We start from the raw sequence: 24,181 nt of genomic DNA on the forward strand, positions 1-24,181 counted from the left end.
TATTTATTCTTCCTGGTGTTCTCTAAACCTCGTGGATCTGCGATTTGGTGTCTCACATTTATTTTTTGGGAAATTCTGTTATTATTGCTTTAAATATTTCTTCTGTTTTTTTCTCTATTTCTTCTTTTCCTGATATTCACAATATTTATGTTACACCTTCTGTATTTGTCCCACAGTTCTTGGATATTCTATTCTATTTTTTAGTATTTTTTCTCTTTGCTTTTTAGTTTTAGATGTTTCTACTGACATATCCTCAAGCTTGGAGATAACTTCCCCAGCCATGTGTAATCTACTAATGAGCCCATCCAAAGGCATTCTTCATTTCTCTTACAGTGTTTTTTGATATATTGCATTTCTTTTTGACTTTAGAATTTTCATCTCTCTACTTACATTGCCCATCTGTTCTTGCATGTTTACTTTTTTCCATTAGAGTCCTTACTGTATTAATTATAGTTGTTTTAAATTCATGATCTGATAATTCCAGCATCTCAGCTCTGAGTCTATTTCTTCAAACTGTTATTTTTCTTTCAGTATGCCTTTTTTTTTTTTTTTTTCTAAAGCTGGACATTATGTACTGGTAGAAAGGAACTCTGGTGAATAGACCTTTAGTGATGTGGTGATAAGGTGTGGGGGAGGGGAAACATTCTATAGTCCTATGATTAGGGGTTTTAGTGAGCCTGTGTCCCTTGACTATGCACTTCACAAGTGCCCTTAAGTTCCCCCCCACACCCTGCTTTAGGTAGGACAGGATGGGTGGAAGAGACTGGAGTTGGATATATCACTTCCCCTAGGTTGGTTAGGCTCTGACAAAACCCCAGTAAATTATGCTCTGGTAAAATAGTATTGCTCTCTCTCTCGCTTGCTCTCTCTCACTTTAAGAGACAGAGTCTCACTATATTGGCCAGGTTGGTCTTGAACTCCTGGTTTCAAGCAAACTTCCCACCTTGGCCTCTCAAAGTGTTTGGATTACAGGCATGAGCCACTGTGCCCAGCCAAACCTGATGAATTTTTAATTTTTTTTAAAAATAGAAATGAGGGTCTTGCTTTCTTGCCTAGGCTGGTCTTGAACTCCTGGGCTCAAGGAGTCCTCCTGCCTCAGCCTCCCAAAGTGTGGGATTATGGGTGTGACCCTAAAATATTAATACTTTCTTTTGAAGGCAGACCTCGTTCAGAAGAAAAGAATGCTTTGGTGTTCTTCAAAGCAACCACTTTTCCTCTCTTCTCTTTCCCCTGCTGGAAACATAAGAAGATTTTTCTTCAGTCTTCATTGTGGGAACCTGGTTGAGCTCCTGGACTTAAAATTAACGAAAGTATGGGGGCCCCTCAATAACTAGGTCCTCCTGGAGTTTTGGTATGACAGACTTGTTCATACTGAGCCTCCAGCAATTTGTCAGTTACAGGTTAGGTCCCTTTCTCTTCCTTCCTTCCTTCCTTCCTTCCTTCCTTCCTTCCTTCCTTCCTTCCTTCTCCCTCCCTCCCTCTCTTTCTCTCTTTCTTTCTTTCTATCTTGACACGGTTTCACTCTGTTGCCCAAGCTGGAGTACAGTGGTGCGATCTTGGCAACCTCCACCTCCTGGGTTCAAGCAATTCTCCTGCCTCAGCCTCTCGACTAGCTGGGACTACAGGTGTGCACCACCATGCCCGGCTAATTTTTATATTTTTAGTAGAGATGGGCTTCACCATGTTGGCCAGGCTGGTCTTGAACTCCTGACCTCAAGTGATCCTCTCAGCTCGGCCTCCCAAAGTGCTGGGATTATAGGTGTGAGCCACTGTGCCCGGCCAAGTCAGGTTTTTCTACCCCAGTACTGGCTCCCATGGGCTTTTCTGCTCCAGTATGTTATGATTCTCCATATCTGCCTGTTCATCTCTCCAATTTTGGGGTCAATGGTTTGCTCTGTGACCTCACTTCTCTGATTCATCTAAAAAGAGGTGTTGATTTTTCAGTTTGTTCAGGTTTTTTCTTATTGTTAGGATGGAGTGGCAACTTCCAAACATCTTTTATGTCAGACTGGAATTTTTAAAAGATATTTTAAAAAAATGCCTGTAGACATCCCTAAAAGATTTAGAGGCTATTAACTATTTCAATGCATTTCCATGTGCATATATATATGAAAGCAGCCACATATTATAGTTCTTTATATGTATGCAGGAATTATTTGCATACATGATAATATACGTATATGTATTGTATATTGTGTATGCAAATATTTTCTACATACACATATTAATACAATATATGTGGTTACTTTCGTAAAATTTTGATGGTTTGTACAGCTTTGTATTTAGATTTTTTCTTTATTTCCAATTGTATTTTTTCTGTGTCATTAAATAATCTTGTTAACAGTAGTTGACATTCAAATTATCTGATATAACTAAGAGATGAAGTATAGCAGAAAACTACCTGTGAAGTCAAGAGAAGTTGGCAATTAAAAAAGTGTTGATCATCTGTGAACATTTAAGTTGACATAAAATTATTTTAATTCAGTTAAATAATACATATTAAGTACTCCAGCCCTGTCACCTGCATTGTGGTTACAGAGATAAATAGAATGTAGACTTTGGCTTGAGGGGCATATACCTACATGAGAAAAAGACTAACAAATAGACGATGATACCAAGAGTTGGGGAGTGCTATGGGGTACATGCATATACATGGTATACACATGGACAGAGTGTTTGGGAGATGAGAGGAGAAGCATTTTACCCACCTTTGGTGGCTTTTTAGGTGGCAACAGCTGGGCTGAGTTTTTAGCAATGACAAGAATTCGGCCAGGTGAAGACTCGGTGTAGGAAAGGAAGAGCAGGTGTCCTAAATACAGGTAACAACCTGTGTGGAGCTGGAGGTGTGGAACCTGAATTGATACTGGGTGGCAAATGAAGATTCAGGTGCACTGACATAGGAAAACCCAAAAACTATTTGACAGTTGGGACCAAGTTACTTCTTAGTTATTAGTTTCATTTTGGTCTCAAAGTATTGTATTTTTCTTGAATAGCAAACAGAAACTTATACATGTAGTGTAGAGTCCACCACATGCCAATCTCCGGCAAAGCCAAGCCTTTCCAATTACACTATGTTCAAGAAATCCTATTTTAGAAAAAATCAGACAAGAGTCAGCTTGTGTAGTATTTGTATCAAACACAGTGAGAATTTAAAATAAATTTTGTGACTTAAAAGGGGTAAACAGGCCGGGCGCGGTGGCTCATGTTTGTAATCCCAGCACTTTGGGAGGCCGAGGCGGGCGGATCACGAGGTCAGGAGATCGAGACCACGGTGAAACCCCGTCTCTACTAAAAAATACAAAAAATTAGCCAGGCGTGGTGGCGGGCACCTGTAGTCCCAGCTACTCGGAGAGGCTGAGGCAGGAGAATGGCGTGAACCCGGGAGGCGGAGCTTGCAGTGAGCCGAGATTGCGCCACTGCACTCCAGCCTGGGTGACAGAGCGAGACTCCGTCTCAAAAAAAAAAAAAGGGGTAAACATTATTTACTTGAAAAATTCACCTACTTGGTTTTATAAAAAAGAAATATAGCTTTCGATTTTTCTATTAGAAGGATTTTAAAAGTAAATATTGAACACAATCAAGTATATAAAACAAAAATAAGTGTAGCATCTCTGCTTGAAGGAAGGTGTGTGTGTGTGTGTGTGTGTGTGTGTGTGTGTGTGTGTGTTTGTGTGTACGGAAGCATCCAGAGCTCAAACCACTCAGCATGCCCCTTTGCCTGAAGAACCTAGAATTGCAGAATATAATTTACAAACTACTGAAGTAGATTGGAGGACTATGAGGGGTGAAAGGACTGACAGATTTAACTGAAACATCCAAACCTTGGATTTTAGACATGGCCCTCAAAGAGTTGGCAAGGGATTGTGACTTTCCCAAGGTAGTGGGACTGAATAATTTGTCAGGCATTTCTAAAAATTCTGATGATTTTATCCCATGACATGTTTTTGCCTAGAGAGGAACTCAACATAATAGGAACATCTTGGTCCTCCATTCATGAAAACATAGTAAAATAATAACAAATATAAAGTTTATTACTTTTGAAACACCTTTTGTGTATCCTACACTGTGAATGCATTTTCTATGTATTATCTTAAAAATTTTTAATTGGCCTGGTGTGATGGCTCATGCCTGTAATCCCAGCACTTTGGGAAGCCGAGGCGGGCGGATTACCTGAGGTCAGGAGTTTGAGACCAGCCTGGCCAACATGGTGAAACCCTGTCTCTACTTAAAATACAAAAATTAGCTGGGCGTGGTGGCAGGCACCTGTAATCCCAGCTACTCGGGAGGCTGGGTCAGGAGAATCACTTGAACCCGGGAGGCAGAGGTTGCAGTGAGCCGAGATGGCACCATTGCACTCCAGCCTGAGGGGCAAGAGTGAGACTTCATCTCAAAAACAAAAAAAAATTTAATTGTAGGCTGGGCATGGTGGCTCACACCTGTAATCCCAGCACTTTGGGAGGCTGAGGCGGGTGGATCACCAGAGGTCAGGAGTTTGAGACCAGCCTGGCCAACATGGTGAAACCCCGTCTCTACTAAAAAATACAAAAATCAGCTGGGCATGGTGGCAGGCACCTGTAATCCCAGCTACTTGGGAGGCTGATGCAGGAGAATGGCTTGAACCCGGGGGGCGGAGGTTGCAGTGAGCTGAGATTGCACCATTGCACTCCAGCCTGGGAGACAGGGCAAGACTCTGTCTCAAAAAAAAATTAATTGTAAACTGCATATGACATAAAATTTACTACACTAATTATTCTCAGGTACACAGTTCGGTGGCATTAACACACTTACATTGTTGTACGACCACCATCATCTATTTCCAGAGTTCTTTCGATTTTGCAAAACTGAAACTCTGTACCCATTAAGCAATAACCTCTTTCTCCCTCCCATTAGCCCCTGGCTACCACCATTCTTCTTTCTGTCTCTATGAATTCAACTACACTAGGTACCTTATCTAGGTGGAATCATATAGTATTTGCCCTTTTGCGACTGACGTTTCACTTTGCTTATTGTCTTCAATGTTCTTCCATGTTGTAGCCTCTGTGAGAATTTTCTTTCTTTCTAAAGCTGAGTAATTTCCCACCATATGTATATATATATGTACGTGTATATATATACCGTATGTATATACCACATTTTGTTTATCCCTTTCTCTGTTGATGAAAACTTGGATACTTCTATCCGTTTGTTATTGAGAATAATGCTGCTATAAATATGAATCTAAAAATATCTCAAGTCCCTTCTTCCAATTTTTTTACATACCTATAAGCATATCATATAGATAATGGATCATATAATAATTCTAATTGTAGTTTTCTGAGGATCCACCACACTGTTTTCCGCAGTGGCTGCACCATTTACCAAACAACAGTATACAAAGTTTCTTACCAAGTGTGCATACAAGCTCCAATTTCTCTAAATCCTTGCCAGCACTTGTTATTTTCTGTGCATATTTGTGCTTTTTTTAAAATAAGCAGCTATCCTAATAGATGTGAGGCACTATCTCACTTTGGTTTTGATTTTCATTTCTCTAATCATTAGTGATGTGAAGCATCTTTTCATGTGCTTATTGGCATTTGTATATCTTCTTTGGAAAAATGTCTATTTAAATCCTTTGCCTGTTTTTGATTTTTTGTTGTTGTAGAAGTTCTTTATATAGTTCTTATATTGACCCTTCATGAAATTTATAGTTTGAAAATATTTTCTCTCATTTAGTGAGATGCCTGTTCACTCTGTTGATTGTGTATTTTGATGCACGGAAGCTTTTAATTTTGATGTAGAGCAATTTATCTTTATTTTATTACCTGTGCTTTTGGTGTTATATACGAGGAATCATTGTGAAATTTAATATCATGAAGATTTTTCCATGCTTTTCTCTAAGAGTTTTATAGTTTTAGCTCTTATGTTTAGATCTTTGGTCTATTTTGAGTTTCTTTTTGTATATAGTAAGGTAAGGGTTGAACTTTATTCTTTTGCATGCAGACAGTCAGTTTTCTCAATACCATTTATTGAAGTAATGTGACTTTCTTAGAGCCACATAGATAGTAGCAGAGATGTGGTCAGAACCCAGGTTCCCTGATTCTAGGTCTTTAGGACTTCCCCTACTATTGTTTGTTAGTGCTCCATTGCCCACTGTCTTCGATAACTGAGGCACCACTGTGTTCACACCGAGGTGTGATGGAGTTCACACTCTGAGTACATCTGCATTTGAAAGGCAGAATTTGTTGTCCCCAATATTTTTGAACAAGGAGGTCATCCAGTGTTCCCTGCCCAAGTGGTCATCCAGTTTTGCTTCTACTTCATCATTCCACTGAGTCTGGAAAGGAGGCAAACCCAGTCACAAAAACCTGCCTTCAGAATCACATGTTGTTTATACTTTACTTCACACACTTTTCCTTATTAAACCACAGGGCTCCTTAAGAACCAAACCTCTTCTTTCAGGAGAAGAAGATGGGCTTGTGCAATGAACTGTACAAATTAAAAAATATGAATTATGAAATGATGAATGTGAGAAGTCCAAACTTAGCTAAATTAATTTCTAAACTACATTCTATCTGCTGAGACTCTGATCACGATCCTTATTCAATTCATACCTAAACTGCCATCTATTTAATTTTCTTTGCAGGAGTTGGTACTTAGTATATGTCAGAGCAAAATACTGAAAAAAAACAATCAGCAAAAATATTTTAAAATCACTTTCAAATGTGTTAAACATTATAAATTTCATGCAATGTAAACCTGTGTAACTTATGTATACTGAGTCCTACATGGTCCCATCTTTGCATGGTGGTATATTTCAAGAAACATGCCTCAGAAACACAACTGAAGGTCATTAAAAGTAATTACAATCTTTACTTGACTATTGATTAACATTAAAGTGGATTCAATTCATAACTTATATTTCTTTCAATTTCTACCTCTTTCACACTTTGCAACTGTTCCCCAATCAAATGCCCCCCCCCAACACCTATCCAATGACCTTTTCTATTTCATTCTCTTCCCCATCTCCTTCTGGATCCCCCTTTTCTCTCTCAGACATTTCCCTCCTCAAAATTTTACTCGTATGCATAATAAAGGGAATGGGGATGAATACCTCTTACCACTTTCTCTCTTTTTTTTTTTTGAGACTAAGTCTCGCTCTGTCACCCAGGCTGGAGTGCAGTGGCGTGCCTTGGCTCACTGCAACCTCTGCTTCCTGGGTTCAAGCGATTCCTCTACCTCAACCTCCTGAGTAGCTGGGATTACAGGCACCCACCACCGTGCCCGGCTAATTTTTGTATTTTTAGTAGAGACAGGGTTCCCCATGTTGGCCAGGCTGGTCTTGAACTCCTGACCTCAAGTAATCTGCCTGCCTTGGGCTCCCAAAGTGTTAGGATTACAGGCGTGAGCCACCATGCCTGGCCCACCTTCACTGTTTCCACCTGGTCCAGGCCACCATCATTTCTCGCCTGAATCACTATGTGAGTCTCTCAGTTGCTTTCCTCGCTTCCACCCCTGCCCCTTAGAGTCTATTCCTGATACAGAAGCCAAAACGATCCATTAAAATACAAAGTCAGCATTAGCTTTCTCCCTCCTTTGGATATTTATTTACTTACTGTCTGTTTCTCCCCACTAGACTGTCAGCTCCTTGATGGTGGGCAGTTTTGTCTGGTTCCCTGCTGTATCTCCGGTGAAAACAACACTGACTGGTACATGAGAGGTAACCTCAAATTTGTTGAATGGAATGCTGAGTTGATTAATGAATTTCTTACTTGATTTTACAGGTTATTTCTTCTGTATGAAATAACTACTATAAGAATTGACATGATTTTGGCTTCAGGTTACAAAAAAGACAGCATGCTTTATTTTACAAAAGTAAAAAGCCATTTCTGAACATGAATGATGTGTTACCATTAAGGCTTCAAAACCAATGAGGACAACAAACTCTATATCTCTGACTGCCTTTCTGCTGTTACTTGCCATGCTACAATTCATACTTTTTTTTGGTCTTGCAGTCTCCTTTTATTAAAGGGGGAATTAAAAAGAAAGAGGTTGCTTAAACAATGAGGAATTGCTGCTCACATTACTGGAAGTACAGAGGTAGCCTGATTCTAGCAACTGAATGATGGCCTTGAGCTTGCAGGTGCTTTTTCTTTCTTTGACATCCAGTACTGCAGGGCCCTTCTGTGCCCTGCCTCATAGCCCCTCAGTCTACCTTTAATCTAGCAATTGGTGCAGGAATCAGCTCTGGCCAGGTGCATCAGCACCTTGCCTCAGCTGCCCAGCAATGTTTTCACTTTCTGCTCCAGGGCTCTTCTGCTAGCAGATGTGTCTTTTAGGAACCAAGTGGGGGACCAGCTGGACCCTTGTGCACAAGCAAACCTACAAAAATTGGTCCAAAAAAGTCCATGAGATCATGCTGAAGGAAGAACTACTCTTGGAGGCACTCTTCCTCTTCTCCTGGATGTGAAAGAGGAAGCAAATAGCCCCATAATATGGTTTGCCTGTGTCTCCACCCAAATCTCATCTTGAATTGTAGCCAAGGGGCACTGAAATTACTTACTGGAATTACTGCAGTTACTGAGATGGTTAACGTTAGGTCAGTCACGAACCATTCATGAGGTTCATATCTTTTCTAAACTTTTTTAAAGTTCACAGTTGCTGAGAGAGACTGGATTGCATACTGGGGAATCAACCACAATGTTCATTGCTCTCTTCTATTCCTGATTTCTTAATGAACCGCTCATCTTTCTTCAAGACACCCTTAAAATATCACCTGTTCTGTGAAGACGTCTGTGAGGCAGGTTTATCTTCTCTGTGCTTCATCTGAACCTACGTGAGGTAGTGGTTTTGAAAGTATGGGCACTGGAGCCCATTTGCCCAACTTCCTAGCTGTGTGACATTGGGAAGCTTGTTTAACCTCATTGTGCATCAGTAGTTTCATAAGTAAAAAAGGCATTGACTTTATTTTCTTTATTTTTTCTTCTTTGTTTTTAGATTGGGAAAAAGGTACTTACTTTAGAGTGTTGCTGGGTGAAGATTAAATATGTAGAATGTATAAGTGGTTCAGAACAGTGCCTGGTGCATAGTAAGTGCTCAATGTATCTGTTATAGGATTTCACTTCTAGAAATTATTGTGTTTCCAGTGCCTGAAGTGAACAAAGATCTGTTAAATGAATGAACGAATAGTACAGAGAATACATAAATATCTGGAAGGGAGAGATTGCTATGAGGAACTGGGGGACAGAGGAGGATGGTCTGAGCATGTTTATTGGAGGACGTGGAATCTGAGTAGAAACTTGAAGGATAAATTGGCCTTTTCCAGGGTTGAGGATCAAAAACAGTACTAGTATGAGGAAGTGTGTGTGAAGACACAGAACAGAAAATAAGCACAGAGCATTTGAAAGAATAGAGCAATGTGGCTAGAATGGAAGGAGTAGGAATGGAAATGAGGAGGGATAAGACAGGACAGTTAAGTTGGAACCAAACTGAGGAGGAACCAAGTCTATGTGAATAGGAGAAGGATAATGTTGTGGAAAGAGGTCAGGCTTCAGAATTATACCATGATTTGGACTCTTGTCCCCATCACTTACTGGTTGTCTGGCCTTAAAATCACTTGACCACTCTAAGCTTATCTATTTTTATTTTTATTTTTATTTTTTTGGGACAGAGTCTCGCTCTGTTGCCCAGGCTGGAGTGCAGTGGCGTGATCTCGGCTCACTGCAAGCTCCACCTCCTGGGTTCACGCCATTCTCCTGCCTCAGCCTCCTGAGTAGCTGGGACTACAGGTGCCCGTCACCATGCCTGGCTAATTTTTTGTATTTTTTGGTAGAGATGGGGTTTCACGGTGTTAGCCAGGATGGTCTTGATCTCCTGACCTCGTGATCCACCCGCCTTGGCCTCCCAAAGTGCTGGGATCACAGGCGTGAGCCATGGCGCCTGGCCGAGACTTCTATCTATGAATTAATACACAGTGAAAAATATCCTTCAAAAATAATGGTAAAATAAAGACATTTTAAGTCAAACAAAAGCTGAGAATATTAGTCCCTAGTAGACCTGCACTACAAGAAATACTAAAAGGAGTTGTACTAGCTGAAGTAAAAGGATCTTAGAAGCACAGAACTTCAGGAAGGAATGAAGACCACAAGAAATGGGACATATGCAATTCAATATAGAAGGATATTGACTTTTAAGGGGTTTATAGTGTTATAAACTAAGTAAAATATATGAAAATAGTAGCACAGAAGTCAGGAAGAGACAAATGCAGTTAAATTTTTGAAAGGTTTTTGCATTGTTTGGGAAGTAATAAGAGTAATAAGGTTAACTTAAAGTTGTTAGAGTTGCACTGTAAAATCTCTAGAGTATCTAAATATTATTAAAATAGAAAAAGGGAAAGGTAAAAAGTAAATAGAGGAGATACACTTATTTAAGTTTTAAATCTTTAAGAAAGAAAGAAAGAATACTAATCTACACAAAAAAAGATAAGTGAGAGAATACTTCTCAGCCCATTTTATGAGGCCAGTAAACCCTGATACAAAAACATGATAGGGACACTAGAAGAAAGAAATATTACGTGCTACTCTCTCAAGAACACAGACACAAAAATATTAAACAAAATATTATCACATCAAATGCAATGATAATAAAAATATTACACCATGACCAAATGGGGTTTATTTGAGAAATGTAAGGTTGGTTTAACATTCAGAAGTCAATCAAGGTAATTCACTATATTAATCAAACGAAAGAAAAAAAAACATATGGTCATCTCAGTAGATGCAAAAAAAGGACAAAATTTAACACCCATTTATTATATATTTCTTAGCAATCTAACAGAAGAGGGAGGCTTTTAAATATAAAGATTAGAAATATCTCCCCAAAATATACCACTTCGGCATAAGGCTTATTTTGAGCTAAAGACAATTGGGGAAAAGCAGATACAAGAAAACTCTCTGTACTTTCCCTATTTTCCTAAAAGCAGGGCATACATATACATGAAAATCTCTCCTCCCCTCTCAACCAAGAACGCCAAAAGTAAATCACCAGATAGAAATGACTTTAGACCCTTATCAGCCTGGAGACAGCAGCAGAACATCTACATAACACACTTAACTAGCATTTATCTACCATTAGTTTCCTGTATATTTGCCTTCCTACAATTTCCTAAATGGTAGGAGACTCAAAGTCCTTTTCTTTTGTCTTGTCACTTCTCTAAAAATTTATTATTCTTTGTTGAAGATGTTGTATAAGATGGAGTTTGAAGCTATCTCTGTGAGAATTACTTATTTTCTGGGTATCCTCCAGGTCATACGTAAGATATACATGTTAATAAACTTGTTTGGTTTTCTCTTGTTAATCTGTATTTTGTCGCAGAAGCCCCAGCCAAACATTTTAGAAGGGTAGAAGGGAACTTATTTTTCCTCCCCTATACACCCATGGTTAGCATCATACTTATCAGTAAGAGTGCTTTCCCTCTGAAGTTATGACTAAGACATGCTGTTCATTATTACCACGTTTACAATTAACATCATACATAACAGTATGAAGATGCCCCATCCCCCAAATCTGAGAGTAAGACAATGATGTCCAGTGTCATCACTTTTATGAATGGTCCTAGCTAGAGCAATAAGGCATGAAAAAGTTTATGTAGAAGATGTAAACATTGGAAAAGAAAAAGCAAAATTGTCTTTAATCTCATATATTCTGTACCTTAAAAATATCAAAGAATATACAAGGTTTTTTTGTTTTGTTTTGTTTTTGTTTTTTTGAGATGGTGTCTTCCTCTGTTGCCAGGCTGGAGTGTCGTGGTGCGATCTCAGCTCACTGCAACCTCCACCTCCCGGGTTCAAGTGATTCTCCTGCCTCAGCCTCCTGAGTAGCTGGGACTACAGGCATGTGCCTCCACACTCAGCTAATTTTTGTATTTTTAGTAGAGATGGGGTTTCACCATGTTGGCCAGGATGGTCTCAATCTCTTGACCTCGTGGTCTGCCCGCCTCGGCCTCCCCAAAGTGCTGGGATTACAGGCGTGAGCCACCACGCCTGGCCTATACAAGCTATAAAAATTAATAAGTGAATTTAGCAATTAAAAGGATATAAAATATAAGAACAATATATTGAAATAAGTTTTATTTTGATACTGATATAAGGTAATCTAAAATTAATTATATTTTTGCATACTAGCAATAAGATTAAAAATGAAGTTATAGTACTATTTATAATAGAATGAAAACATCAAAGATTTAAGCATGATACAACAAAACATAGGCAAGATCTATTCACTGAAATCTATAAAGTATTTCTGAGTGACATTAAAGAAGACAAAAAGTAGAGAGATATAAAATGTAAAATTATTGGAGGACAGTATTGTGAAGGTGTTCATTCTCACCAAATTGATCTATAGATATAAAGCAATGCCAATCAAAATCCCACCAGGGATTGTGTGCATAATTTGACAAGTTGATTCTAAAATTCTTGTGGAAAACGTAAGGACCTGAAAGAACCAAGACAATTTGGAAGAAGAAAAAATGTGGGCAAACATGATGAGATTTCTAGTCTTATAATAAAGGTAACTAACACAGTGTAGTGTTGGTGTAAGGATAGGCACACAGACCAGTGCAACAAAATGAAGAGTCTAGAAATAGATGGACATATAGATGGTCACTTGACTTATAACAAAGATGCTATTGCAAGCTAATTCATAAAGAATGGTCTTTTCCACAGTGGTTTTGGAGCAACTGCTATCTTGAAATAAAAGTAAAATTTCAGCCTACCTTATCCCATGCACAAATAGAAAATAAACTAAAATGTAAAGGGTAAAACAAAGGCTTGTAGAAGGAAAGAAACATCAGACAATAGATGCCCAACCCTGAGACAAAGAAAGATTTGTTAAACAAAACACACAAAAGCATTTGTTTTTTAATGACAAAAGAAAAATTAATGTTGTGTGTCATTAAAATTAAGAGAATAAAAATATAAGCCCCAAACACGGAGAAGATATTAAAATTACTATATCCAACCAAGGATTTATACCTAAAACAGAGAGAGTGCCTACAGATCAATCAGAAAAAGACAAAAAACCCAATAAATTGGTCAAAAGACTTGAAGTTTTACAAAAGAATATCCAAATGGCCAATAAGCATAAGAAATTGCTCCACGTTAGTAATCATCAAGAAATACACATTAAAACTACATCAAAGTTTTAACTTCAATGTAATTTACACTACACACAAGAATGGCTAAAATTAAAAGCACTGATAATGCCAAGTCATGGCAAAGAAATAGAACATCTGGAATTCTCAAATATTGCAGATGGGACTAGGACTGTAAATTGGTACAACCACTTTGGAAAACTGTTTGGTAGTACTGTATCTACTAAGGCAAAGTACTGTATCTATTTACTAAGGCAAAAACAGGCATTTACCCTGTGACCCAGCAACTCTATTACTAGTTACATATTCAAAAGAAAAGAGTACATATGTCTATCAAATGTTCATAACAGGCTGTGTGCCATGGCTAACACCTGTAATGCCAGCATTTTTGAAAGCTGAGGTGGGTGGATCATCTGAGGTCAGGAGTTTGACACCAGCCTGGCCAACATTTCAGAACCCCGTCTCTCCTAAAAATACAAAAATTATCCGGACTTGGTGGCGCGTGCCTGTAATCCCAGCTACTTGGGAGGCTGAGGCAGGAGAATTGTTTGAACCTGGGAGGTGGAGGTTGCAGTGAGCCGTGATCATGCCACTGCACTCCAGCCTGGGCGACAGAGCGAGACTTTGTCTCAAAAAAAAAACCAAAAAAAAAAACAAGTTCATAGCAGCTTTATTCATCACAGCTAAAATCCGGAAGCAACTCAAATGTCCACTCACAGAAGGGATAAATTGTGTTATATTCGGGCAATAGAATACCATACAGCAATAAGAAAAAAATGACCTACTGATACATGTAATGATATGGAAGAATCTCACAGACATGATTTTGAGTAAAAGAAGCCACACCCAAAAGAGTACATACTATATATATACACTGTATGACTCCATTCATGTGTAGTTCAAGAGCAGCTGATACTAATTGGTGCTGAAAAGGATCAGAGTGATGGTTACACCTGGGTAGAGGGTGAGTGGTATTGCCTGGGAAAGAGCTTAAAGAGACCCCTTGATGCCAGGACTGTTTGCTACCTTAATCTGGATGGTGGCTACAGCAACAGATATTAAGCAGACACGATATTCTGGGTCCCTGTCCGTATGAGGCAGACAACAGAGGCGTGCGTTCCTGCAGCTTACATTCTCTTAAGGAAGCCGGATGACAACTTTAGTAAGGCGTTGGGTGCTGTAGTAGAGGAACTAATGGTAGCTCTGGGCATATGGAGCAGGGAGAACTCAGGTATTTCAGGGAAGAGGGGGAGACTTCTTTGAGGAAGAGATGGCTCAGCTGAGAATGATAAGGCTTTAGGCAGAGGTAAGAGGAATGGGAGGAAGAGAACATTCCAAGCAGAGGGAATAGTATGTGCAAAGACCTAGAGGTGAGAGAGTGAGGCACGTCCATGGAATTAAAAGTTCCATATGGCCAGAGTACAGGGGAAAAGATGAGGGTGGAGGGGTGAGGCTGTGGGGGTCAGCAAAGGTTTGCTTTCCAGCACTAAATGTGATGTGTTAGGCTGGCGCTGTAGCGCGAGCCTGCATCCCAGCTTGGGAGGCTGAGGCAGGCGGATCACTGGAGTCCAGGAGTTCCAGACCAGACTGGACAACAGAGTGAGACTTCTACTCTACAAAACGTTTAACAATTGGCCAGGAGTGGTGGCGCATGCCTGTAGTCCCAGCTACTTGAGAGGCTGAGGCAGGAGGATTGCTTGAGCTGGGGAGGTTGAGGCTGTGATCCAGCCACTGCACCACAGCTTGGGCGACAGAGCCAGATCCTGTCTCAAAAAAAAAAAAAAAAAAAAAAAAAAAAAAGGTTTCGGATTTTTCAAGGACACCGGGAAGCCATCACATGGTTTTAGGTAGGAAAGAGTCAAGATCAGATTTACATGTTGAGAAACGACTCAAGGAGCCTGAGAAGTTGAAGTCCTTGCGGGTGGTCCAGGTGCGAGTCGGCGGAGGCCCCAGCCAGGGAAGAGGCAGGGAGCTGGAGCGCAGGGCATTGACGGCAGCGAGAGAGTGAGGAGTCCAGCTGAAGACCTCATGATGGAGGATGAGCCCGATGGAGAAAAGGGAAGGCTCTTCCAGAACTCGCCTTCATTTTAGCCCTGTTAGAAAAGGAACGTAGCTTCGGATCCTAGAGGGGGCCAGGCACCTGCAGTGTTGTGCTGTTTAAGTCCGCATCCGAATTTCCAGCGTCCTTTCCTTGCTCCTTACTTCCTCCTAGAAGGAGCCTTATGCTCCTACAGAGTCTTTTGGTGCTGAGCCTTGGCAGTTTAGTTTGCTGAACTCTCGTCAGTGGAGTCAGTGGGTGGTGGTTTGGAAGGAGGGAGACAGAGGTGGAGGGCTTGTTTGAATGCACCAAGCCTGGCAGGCTTTCCTCCTCCCCACGCTGGCCAGGTAGGTTCTTTTCAGTTCCTGATGAGGCAAACGAGAACAAAGCAGTCGAACAGCACCCATGATCGACGATACTTTGGGGGCGGCGTGATCAGAGGATTCCCCTTCCCGGGAACTTGCGTCTAGCCCTCTGACGCATCCTAGTTCAGAGTGGGTGGAAGGGCATGTGGAGTCCACAGCGCCCCCTCGCCCTAGGCGGGGTGGAGACAGCGAGACGACGCCCATGATCAGCTGGTTACAAAACTCGAGGAATAAGTTTAATATCGATTGGTCTGCAAATCCGGAGACCTTGCGGCCTCACTGGTCCTCCTTCCCTCTGAGCTATCTCTACACCCAGCCTTTGATTAGAAGGAGATTTAGAAGAAGAGCTGCCCGCAGCGAATACTTTTAATGCCCGGGCCGGGAAGAAAGCGGGTTAGGATCTGATCCCGCTGAATAGAGGACCCAGGAGCCTCCCGCCCCGGGTGCTCTGTAGTGCGGGGGCGCGCTGCGCGCTGCGCGCTGCGCCTGGGCGGCTGGCGGCGGCGGCGGCGTGGGCGCGGTGATGCAGGTGTGACACCCGCCGGCGCCTGCCTCCGCCCGGATCGCCCAGCTCCGCGTTAGCCGGATCTGCACGCGGGGCTGCCGGGGCGGACGCTGCTCTGCCTGCATCCGGAGGCGGCCGCCAGCGGATTTCCCACCCAGGTAGGGGACGGCGTTGCTCGCTGCGGTGCAACCGACCCAGCCGGGGCGCGGACCCCGCGTGCGCCAGGGCTCCCAGACTCGCCTGCCTGGGCTGAAATATACACGCTCGCACAGCTGAGTGCTGTTCATAGTAAATGGCACAAAAGACCGGAGAGTCTTGGGAAGCCGGCGCAGAAAAGCAAGGACTTGCCCGCTCCCTGGAGCTGTGCGCTTCTTTGAAAGCGGCCTCCCCAAGGGCTGTTTTAAAACCCTGTTTGAACTATTAGCGCCATAAGTAGTTTTGCAACTTATAAATGTCAGGCTGCTGGCATTTATAGCTCCGTTTCCATAAGCTTCCTAGCCGCTGCTTTTAGTTTCAGTTACATTCTAGTAGATGGATTTTGTTACTGTTGTTGGTTTGTTCTTAACGAACAGAATTCAAACGTGCTTACACCTGGTGACTCTTGGGGTTTGTGAGTGTGTATTTCTGTATGTGCAGGGCGCCCTCCGTGGGCGTGGGAGCCGTTTCTTAGGGACACAGAAGGATTTGTTTATGGACGGGTTTTAGCGCAAGGGAAGGAAAATGACTTGTTTTGCAGGGATGGGCTAGCCAATGCGTTTAGCCAGGGAGGAGCAAGGCACCGCTGTGTCTTCGGCAGACGGGCGGTAGAAATCTCTGCTGTCCAGGGTTCAGCAGGGCTGATGAAATACAATCCTTTATCTGGAAATTACAGGTGCAAATTACTCCGTTTAAGGGTAACTTAACGTTGGTGTCTTGGGCTCTGATAAGAGCAGCCCCAGTGGGGTGGGGTGGGGTGGGACGCTGGGGGATGCTTGCTGGCTTTCTAGCCCTTGGGGAGGTGAATGTGGGTGGCTTTGGGGCTCAGAGAGTGGCAGGTGAGGGGTGAGGAGGGTGCATGAGGGAGGACTGGGCACTGTAGTGGGCTCAGCAGTGGTTCTGGTCTATGCTGGTCTCCTCTGTGTTTCCGCTTCCTGCCCTTTCCAGAAGAGGTGACTTGTTCTGCTTGTTCCAGTTGGTGCAGTAGGTACAGGCTCGTTCTGCATCTTTCTTGAGTCAGCAAATACTTACTGAGCACTTAGTATTTGTCAGAGATGGGATTAGTCCTTGGGGATGCAGAGATGATGATAACAATGTCCTGGCTCCCTGAGGTTCACACCTGGTAGGGGGAGAAGCACTCGTAATCAGGAGGTGGGTAAGTTCATGATGGTGTTGGAAAAGAGCAGTGAGAGCAGAGAGGAGGAGGAAATTGATAGTGGCAGTGATTAGTATAAAAATGAAGCCCTTATGGATTAGGCATGGCATGGATTTCAGCAGGGACTGGGTCGCTGTCTTGGTTCTTTGGTCTGGGAGTGACCCACATGACTCTCCCACACCATTGCCATCACTGCCACTGGGTGGGCAGAGCTTTACAAGTCTCGGCTGGGCTGGTGTTTGCAGTACGTGACTAGACCCCAGTAGGCACAGGCTGACACCCAGAGAGGAGCACACGCAATACAAGTCAGACTTTTAGTTTTTTCCTTTTTTAATGAATGGTTTTCCTGAATTCCAGGACTATGAAGGTTTTGAAGCAGCACTTCACAAAGGCCGGGGCTCTAGAAAATTCTGAGGGAGTTTCAGAGCAGATGAACTTCTGTCTGTTTCTCCCTGGGTCCCCGACCTATCTGTTCTTGTCCCAGCCCAGTTCGAAAGGAAAACTCTCCCTTCATTTTCCCTAAATGGGTGGAATAAGGGAAAACTAAAGCTGTTACTACCAGTCTTTTCTGGAACATGAAAATCCAATCTCAAGGATGTTTCTTCCTGGACCAAAGCTGTGATGGGTGAAGAAAAATGATAGAATGGAAGGCTCTTGTGTTATGTATTTGCCAGAGATGTGTGTTACATGCGCCTACATCATCATTAAGGTATTTGAAAAGCAGCGTGCGCTACAAGAAGCATGAGCGTGGATGCTCAGACAGACCTAGGTGAGTGTCTTGGGCAAGTTACTTAGCCCCTCTTTGAGCATTAGTTTCCTGATCTGTAAAATGGAGACAGTAATAGGATTCTTATAACAATTAAAGAAAAGGTACTTTAAAATATTTACCCATTGTTACCCGATCATCACATATAACTTGCCTGGCACAAAGTAGGTGCTCAAGAAATGGCAGTTCATTCATTAAGTTCCTACTATGTGTCAGCCATTGCTCTATGTGTGGAGAATACAGACAAAACAACCAAAAAAGGAGCTTAAATTAATCTCTCAAGGAGCTTAAATTAATGAGAGAGTGTGTGTATGTGTGTGTGTGTAAGATGATGGACAAATAAGTATAGAGTGTATCAGCTGATGAGACACTGTAATGGAGAAAAATAAAGCTGGCTGAGAGTACTGGGGAGTGCTGCCAGAGGGCAGGGTGGGGCTTGTTATTTATTTTTATACAGCTTGGCCAGGGAAGGCTTTTTGGTAAACGACATTTGACCAGACATCTGGGAAAGTGAGGGAGGAAGCCAGGGATTCTGGTAAATGACATTTTACCAGACATCTGGGGAAGTGAGGGAGGAAGCCAGGGGTTGCAGGCAGCACCTGCAAAACCCTGAGATAGGAGAGAGGTGTGTTCCCAAGAGACCCAGAAAGGAGGCCACGGAAGCTGCTGTTGAGTCAGACACCAGGACAGCAGTAGGACCTGAGGTCATAGGGGCAACACGGGCGGGTCTTTGAGATATTGCCTCTTAGGATTCCTATTTGTCACTATGATGTATATGCTGAGTTATTGTTTAAGGAACTGGATGAAATCCTAAACTGTGTGTTTAGAAGAAGGTTGGTTGGTAGACATAAGTACCTGTGGTCATTCAGAGCATACACGAATGCAGCAAGCAGAAAGCATAGGTCTTTGCAAGGCAACAGGAAGCACAGGAATTAAGGAGACTGTGGAACGCAACATTCAGATTTCTCCCATCTGGTTGGAGGACTGTGTTTGTGCTTCTTTTGAATCTTAGTATTATGATTTTTTGTTTCCTTTCCCCCACATTAAAAGAAAAGGTCATCTTTAGCAAACAGGCCAGCAGTCCTTGCTAGATATTCTTTTTTCTTTGAGAATGAGAAGAGTTTCTATGATCATGGAAAAGTGTCGGGATCATCTGGAAATATGCTGACCTTCAGTGTACCATGGAATGCATTTACATAATATCATATGGCAAATTTATTTAAAGCCTCTATCTTATAGTCTTAACATAAAGATCAGTTTGCTGCTCTGCCCTTTGGAAACTTTATTCCTCTAGAGAAAACATGGTTTGGGGATTTGAGAACCTCATCACTCAGCTGTCCTTGGTGCAGAAGGGCTACTGCAGTGTGTTCCATGGCCAGAAATGGGGCTGGATGCCTGAGAACCTAGCCAAAGTTTCTGTGAAATAGAATGAGGTGAGGCTGGGTCAAGGTCAGAGAGTCTGGGTGGGTGTCCCCAAGTCCACCTCAGAAGGCAACATTTACTTCTGTGAATTTCCCCCATCCAGTATCCGGCTTTTAGTATTGCTGCCTCAGAAACCTGATCTGTCTTTCCGGGCCACGTCACAGTGAGCTTGTTCACCTGCATGTCAGCTTATTGATTTGCAATGGTTGAGACACTGTGTGGCTTGGCTAGTGGGTCTTCTTCCTGCAGACCCCTGTCATAACAGCCAAATCACAAGGAGAAGGTCTCCTGAAGCACATTATTCAGAGCAAAGCAGCTTAGATGCCTACCCTAGGGACTGATTACATGCTTTAGGGCCAATCTTGCCAAAGGGACTACAGACCAAACCGCCCCTAAACTTAGTGGCTTAAAACAACAGCCATTTGTTATTTTCTCACGTGTCTCTTGGTTGACTGGGTAGTTCTGCAGATCTGAGTTTGCTTGCTTGATTTCAGCTGTGCTTGCTCATGTGATTTTTTGGGCTGCTGATGGAGAGTCTGAGGGCTGGCTGCTTTAGGATGGCCTCAGCTGGATGACTTGGCTCTACTCCATGTGGTCACTCATCCTCCAGCAGGCTAGCTCGGTATGTTCACATGGTAGTGGCAGGAGGCCAAGAGAAAGTGAAAGCTTGTATGGCCTCTTGAGGCCTAAGCTTATAACTGGCACTCCATCACTTTATCTTTGTCTAATGACAAAATTAAGACACAAGATAGCCCAGAGTGGAAAGTTAGGAAAATAGACTCCACTTCTTGATAGGAGGATCCACACAGTCACATTGCAAAATGTGTAGATACAGGGAGGGAAAGAATTGAGACATTTTTGCAATCAATCAATCAGTCTACCATAGGGACCTGAATGTTTATTTATTTATTTTTGAGATGGAGTTTCACTCTTGTTGCCCAGGCTGGAGTGCAGTGGTGCGATCTCAGCTCACTGCAACCTCAGCCTCCCAGTTTCAAGTGATTCTTCTGCCTCAGCCTCCTGAGTAGCTGGGACTACAGGCGTGCACCACCATGCCCGGCTAATTTTGTATTTTTAGTAGAGATGGGGTTTCTCCATGTTGGTCAGGCTGGTCTCAAACTCCCGACCTCAGGTGATCTGCCCACCTCGGCCTCCCAAAGTGCTGGGATTACAGGTGTGAGCCACCACACCTGACTGGGACCTGAACATTTAAAGTGCTCTTGGCTAGGTTTCCTTTTCTTCTGGACTCTGCTTGAATAGGCAGAGCCTGTACTTGCTCTTGTGACTGTCTCTTTTTCTGTGTTTCTGTGGTTGACCATCTAGAGATGTATGTATCTTTAGATAAATCATTCATTCACTAAATAAATATTTATTGAGTGGTCTGTATGTGCCAGGCATGCTATAGGAAGCAGACCCATCTCATGAAGCATTCATTCTAGTTGAGGGAGACAAATAATATGTAAGTAAATAATATATGTTTTATATCAGGTGATTAAGGAATGTTGAGCAGGGAAAGGAAGATGGGGGGGGTGCCTTGTTGCGTTGGAGTGGGAGGGTAGGGTAAAGTGAGGAGTGGGTATTTTATATAAGGTGGTAGGGTGACATGAAGGAATTGAAGGAGTGAGCCAGATAGTTATCTGGGGAAAGACATTTCCAGGTAGGGAGAACAAGTGCAAAGGCCCCGAGGAAACAGATAACTGGCATGTTCCAGGAACAGCAAGGTGGCTTATGTAGAAGGAACTGAATGAGACAGGGTGAGCGTGGGAGAAGAGATCAGAGAAGTAGCAGGGAGCCAGCTAATACAAGGTCCTGTAGGGCCTTGTGTAGACTTTAGCTTTTACTGTGAGAAAGATGGGACACCACTGGAGAATTTTGAGCACAGGGTACTATTAGCTGATTTATGTTTTCCAAGGATCCCTTGAGCTTTAGAGCTTAGTGTAGACTCTCGGAGGACAAGGGTGGAAACAGGGAGATTAGTCAGGATGGTACTGCAATGACCCAGGTGAGAGAGGGTGGTGGTTTGGACCAGGCTGGATAGTACTTAAAATGGTGAGAAGTTGTAATCCCAGCAATTTGGGAGGCCAAAGTGGGTGCATCACTTGAGCTCAGGCATTTGAGACCAGCCTGGGCAACATGGCAAAACTCCAACTCTACAAAAAATAAAAAAATTAGCCAGGTGTGGTGGCACATGCCTGTAGTCCTGGCTACTCGGGAGTCTGAGGTGGGAGGATCACCTGAGCCTGGGGAGGTCGAGGCTGCAGTGAGTCATGATAATGCCATTGTACTCCAGCCTGGACAGTGGATTGAGATCATGTCAAAAATAAATAAAAACAAAAAAAGATGGTGAGAAGTTGCTAAATTCATAAAGTAGGCAGGATGTGTGGATGAGTTAGATACTTAGGGTATGAGAAAAAGATGACTTAATGAATTTTGACCTAAGCAGCTGGATGGAGTAGCACTTTAGTGAGGTGGAGAGGAAACAGTGATGGGGTTTAATTGGATATCCAATGGGAGATGTTAAGTAATTCATTTCATATGAGAGTCTAGAGTTCAGGGAAGAGTTTCGGGAAGGAGACATAGGTTTGAGTATCATTAGCATGTTATTTATTTTTCCACGAGCCAGGTCACTGCTGTATCACTAGTGCCCAGAATATTGTCTGGCACATTGTATATACTCAATGGATATGTACTGAATGAGTGAATGGAACCACTTAATTACTAGAGTTGACCGCAAATCTTTGCTTTGGTGGATCTTGGAGTGTAACTCCTTGAAGTTATTTCCTTTCTTTACAAGGTCTCATGGGAGCCTTATTGTGGATCTCGTGCACTAAAAAGAGGCTTTAAATGTGAAGGCTCCAATTGCTTATATCATACAGAAAGCAACGTGTGGTGACAAGTAAGAAAGAGGAACAAGTGGAAACCAAAAAATAGCTCATCTTTTCAAAAAATGAGAAAAGATCCTTTAGAGGGAGGTGGCTGAAATTCAGGGGTGTGATGTTCTTGGGTTATTATTGTACTGCTCTTAATTTAAGATGAGGCAGAAGCAAGGAAGAATCTTGAAAGGGGAGAATTTTATTTAAATCAATTTATGCCGAGTGTCACCAGCTTGCTTGAGAAACCCCACATCTACAGTAGCTTGCATAATGTGTTCCTGTTTATAAAAGGAAGAAATAGGGAATAGCCTTCATAGGAAAAGGGGAGGGCTGGAATGACTTCAGCCTCAGGCTGTGGGTGCTGTCCATTTTCTCCTTGTGGTGTGGCTGATTCTATATAAGTTTTGTTTGCAATGACGTTGGTGAAGGGAGTGAAACAAGAAAAAGCAGGTACTGCTATTGAAAGTGGTTGTGTGTGTGTGTGTGTGTGTGTGTGTGTGCGTGAGAGAGAGAGAGAGAGAGACAGAGAGAGACAGAGAGAGACAGAGATGGAGAATGTGCCAGTGGTGGAGAAAAACAACCAAATCCCAGAAGGAAATGTGAGAAAGAGACACAAGCTGCCCTTCATTTTTACATGTGCGTACTAGGCCTGACCACATGGGGCATAGGATGGAGCTGTGGGCTTTAGCATCAGACAGAACTGGGTTTGCACTCAGACTTCATTACTTTGTTTGTTTGTTTGTTTGTTTATTTATTTATTTATTTGAGATGGAGTATCATTCTATCACCAGGCTGGAGTGTAGTGGCACAATCTCAGCTCACTGCAACCTCTGCCTCCCGGGTTCAAGCGATTCTCCTGCCTCAGCCTCCTGAGTAGCTGGGACTACAGGCGCGTGCCACCACGCCCTGCTAATTTTTGTATTTTTAGTAGAGATTGGGTTTTACCATGTTGGCCAGGATGGTCTCGATCTCTTGACCTTGTGATCTTCCCACCTTGGCCTCCCAAAGTGCTGGGATTACAGGCGTGAGCCACCGTGCCCGCTAGCTTTCTATTTTTTTTGAGGCAGGGTCTCACTCTGTCAACCAGGCTGGAGTGCAGTGGCGTGAACTCAGCTCACTGCAGCCTTGACCTCCTGGGCTCAAGCAATCTTCCCATCTCAGCCTCCAAAGTAGCTGGGAATACAGGCATGCACCACCATGCCCGGCTAATTTTTAAATTTTTTTGTAGAGACGGGATCTTGCTATGCTGCCCAGGCTGGTCTTGAACTCCTGGGCTCAAGCGATTCTTCCACCTTAGCCTCCAAAGTGGTGGGATTATAGGTGTGAGTCACCATGCCCAGCCCAAGCTTCCTTACTTTCTAGCTGTGCAAACTTGAGCACATTATTTAATTTCCCTGAGCCTTGGTTTCCTCAGTTGTAAGGTGATGATGGTGGTGTGGTGTGGTGGTGGTGATGATAATGATGATAGTAATAATACCCAAGTGTTCTGCAGTCCCCTTCATGCTCCTGGACTTGGAACCATGTTGGTGTAAATATCGATTAAAGGATTACCATACCAGCGAGGGACTTAAAGATTTTATGTGAAGGGAGAGTTGAGAATTTGATGTTCACAGTGCCATTTAGAAGATTATTTGCATGGGGCCCATAATGTTCAAAATTAGACAAAAGGACAATAATAAAATGTCTAGCCTTATGGGCTAGACATTTCAAGGTGCCTCAGAGGAAAACTAACCTC

At 42.6% G+C, this 24,181-nt stretch overlaps 2 protein-coding genes across 3 annotated transcripts in view; one reads left to right on the plus strand and one right to left on the minus strand.

Moving 5' to 3' along the window:
• LOC100592663 (golgin subfamily A member 2) overlaps positions 1-16,321 on the minus strand; it is a 61,465-nt gene extending 45,144 nt beyond the window's left edge. The window contains 3 exon segments of the mRNA XM_030815133.1: positions 15,001-15,206; positions 15,474-15,739; positions 16,124-16,321. Coding sequence (XP_030670993.1) covers positions 15,001-15,206; positions 15,474-15,739; positions 16,124-16,321 — 670 coding nt within the window.
• The window catches only part of SV2B (synaptic vesicle glycoprotein 2B), a 108,860-nt gene continuing 100,573 nt past the window's right edge, over positions 15,895-24,181 (plus strand). Inside the window, exon 1 of one of the 2 annotated variants that reach the window (XM_012507144.2) lies at positions 15,895-16,192. The gene's annotated coding sequence lies outside the window, so the exon portion shown is untranslated. Of the gene's footprint in view, positions 16,193-16,244; positions 16,928-24,181 lie in introns of those variants that run through there. The other variant, XM_030815053.1, reaches the window with a different exon arrangement.

This window comes from Nomascus leucogenys, chromosome 6, assembly GCF_006542625.1.
Source record: "Nomascus leucogenys isolate Asia chromosome 6, Asia_NLE_v1, whole genome shotgun sequence".
Taxonomy (NCBI): domain Eukaryota; kingdom Metazoa; phylum Chordata; class Mammalia; order Primates; family Hylobatidae; genus Nomascus; species Nomascus leucogenys.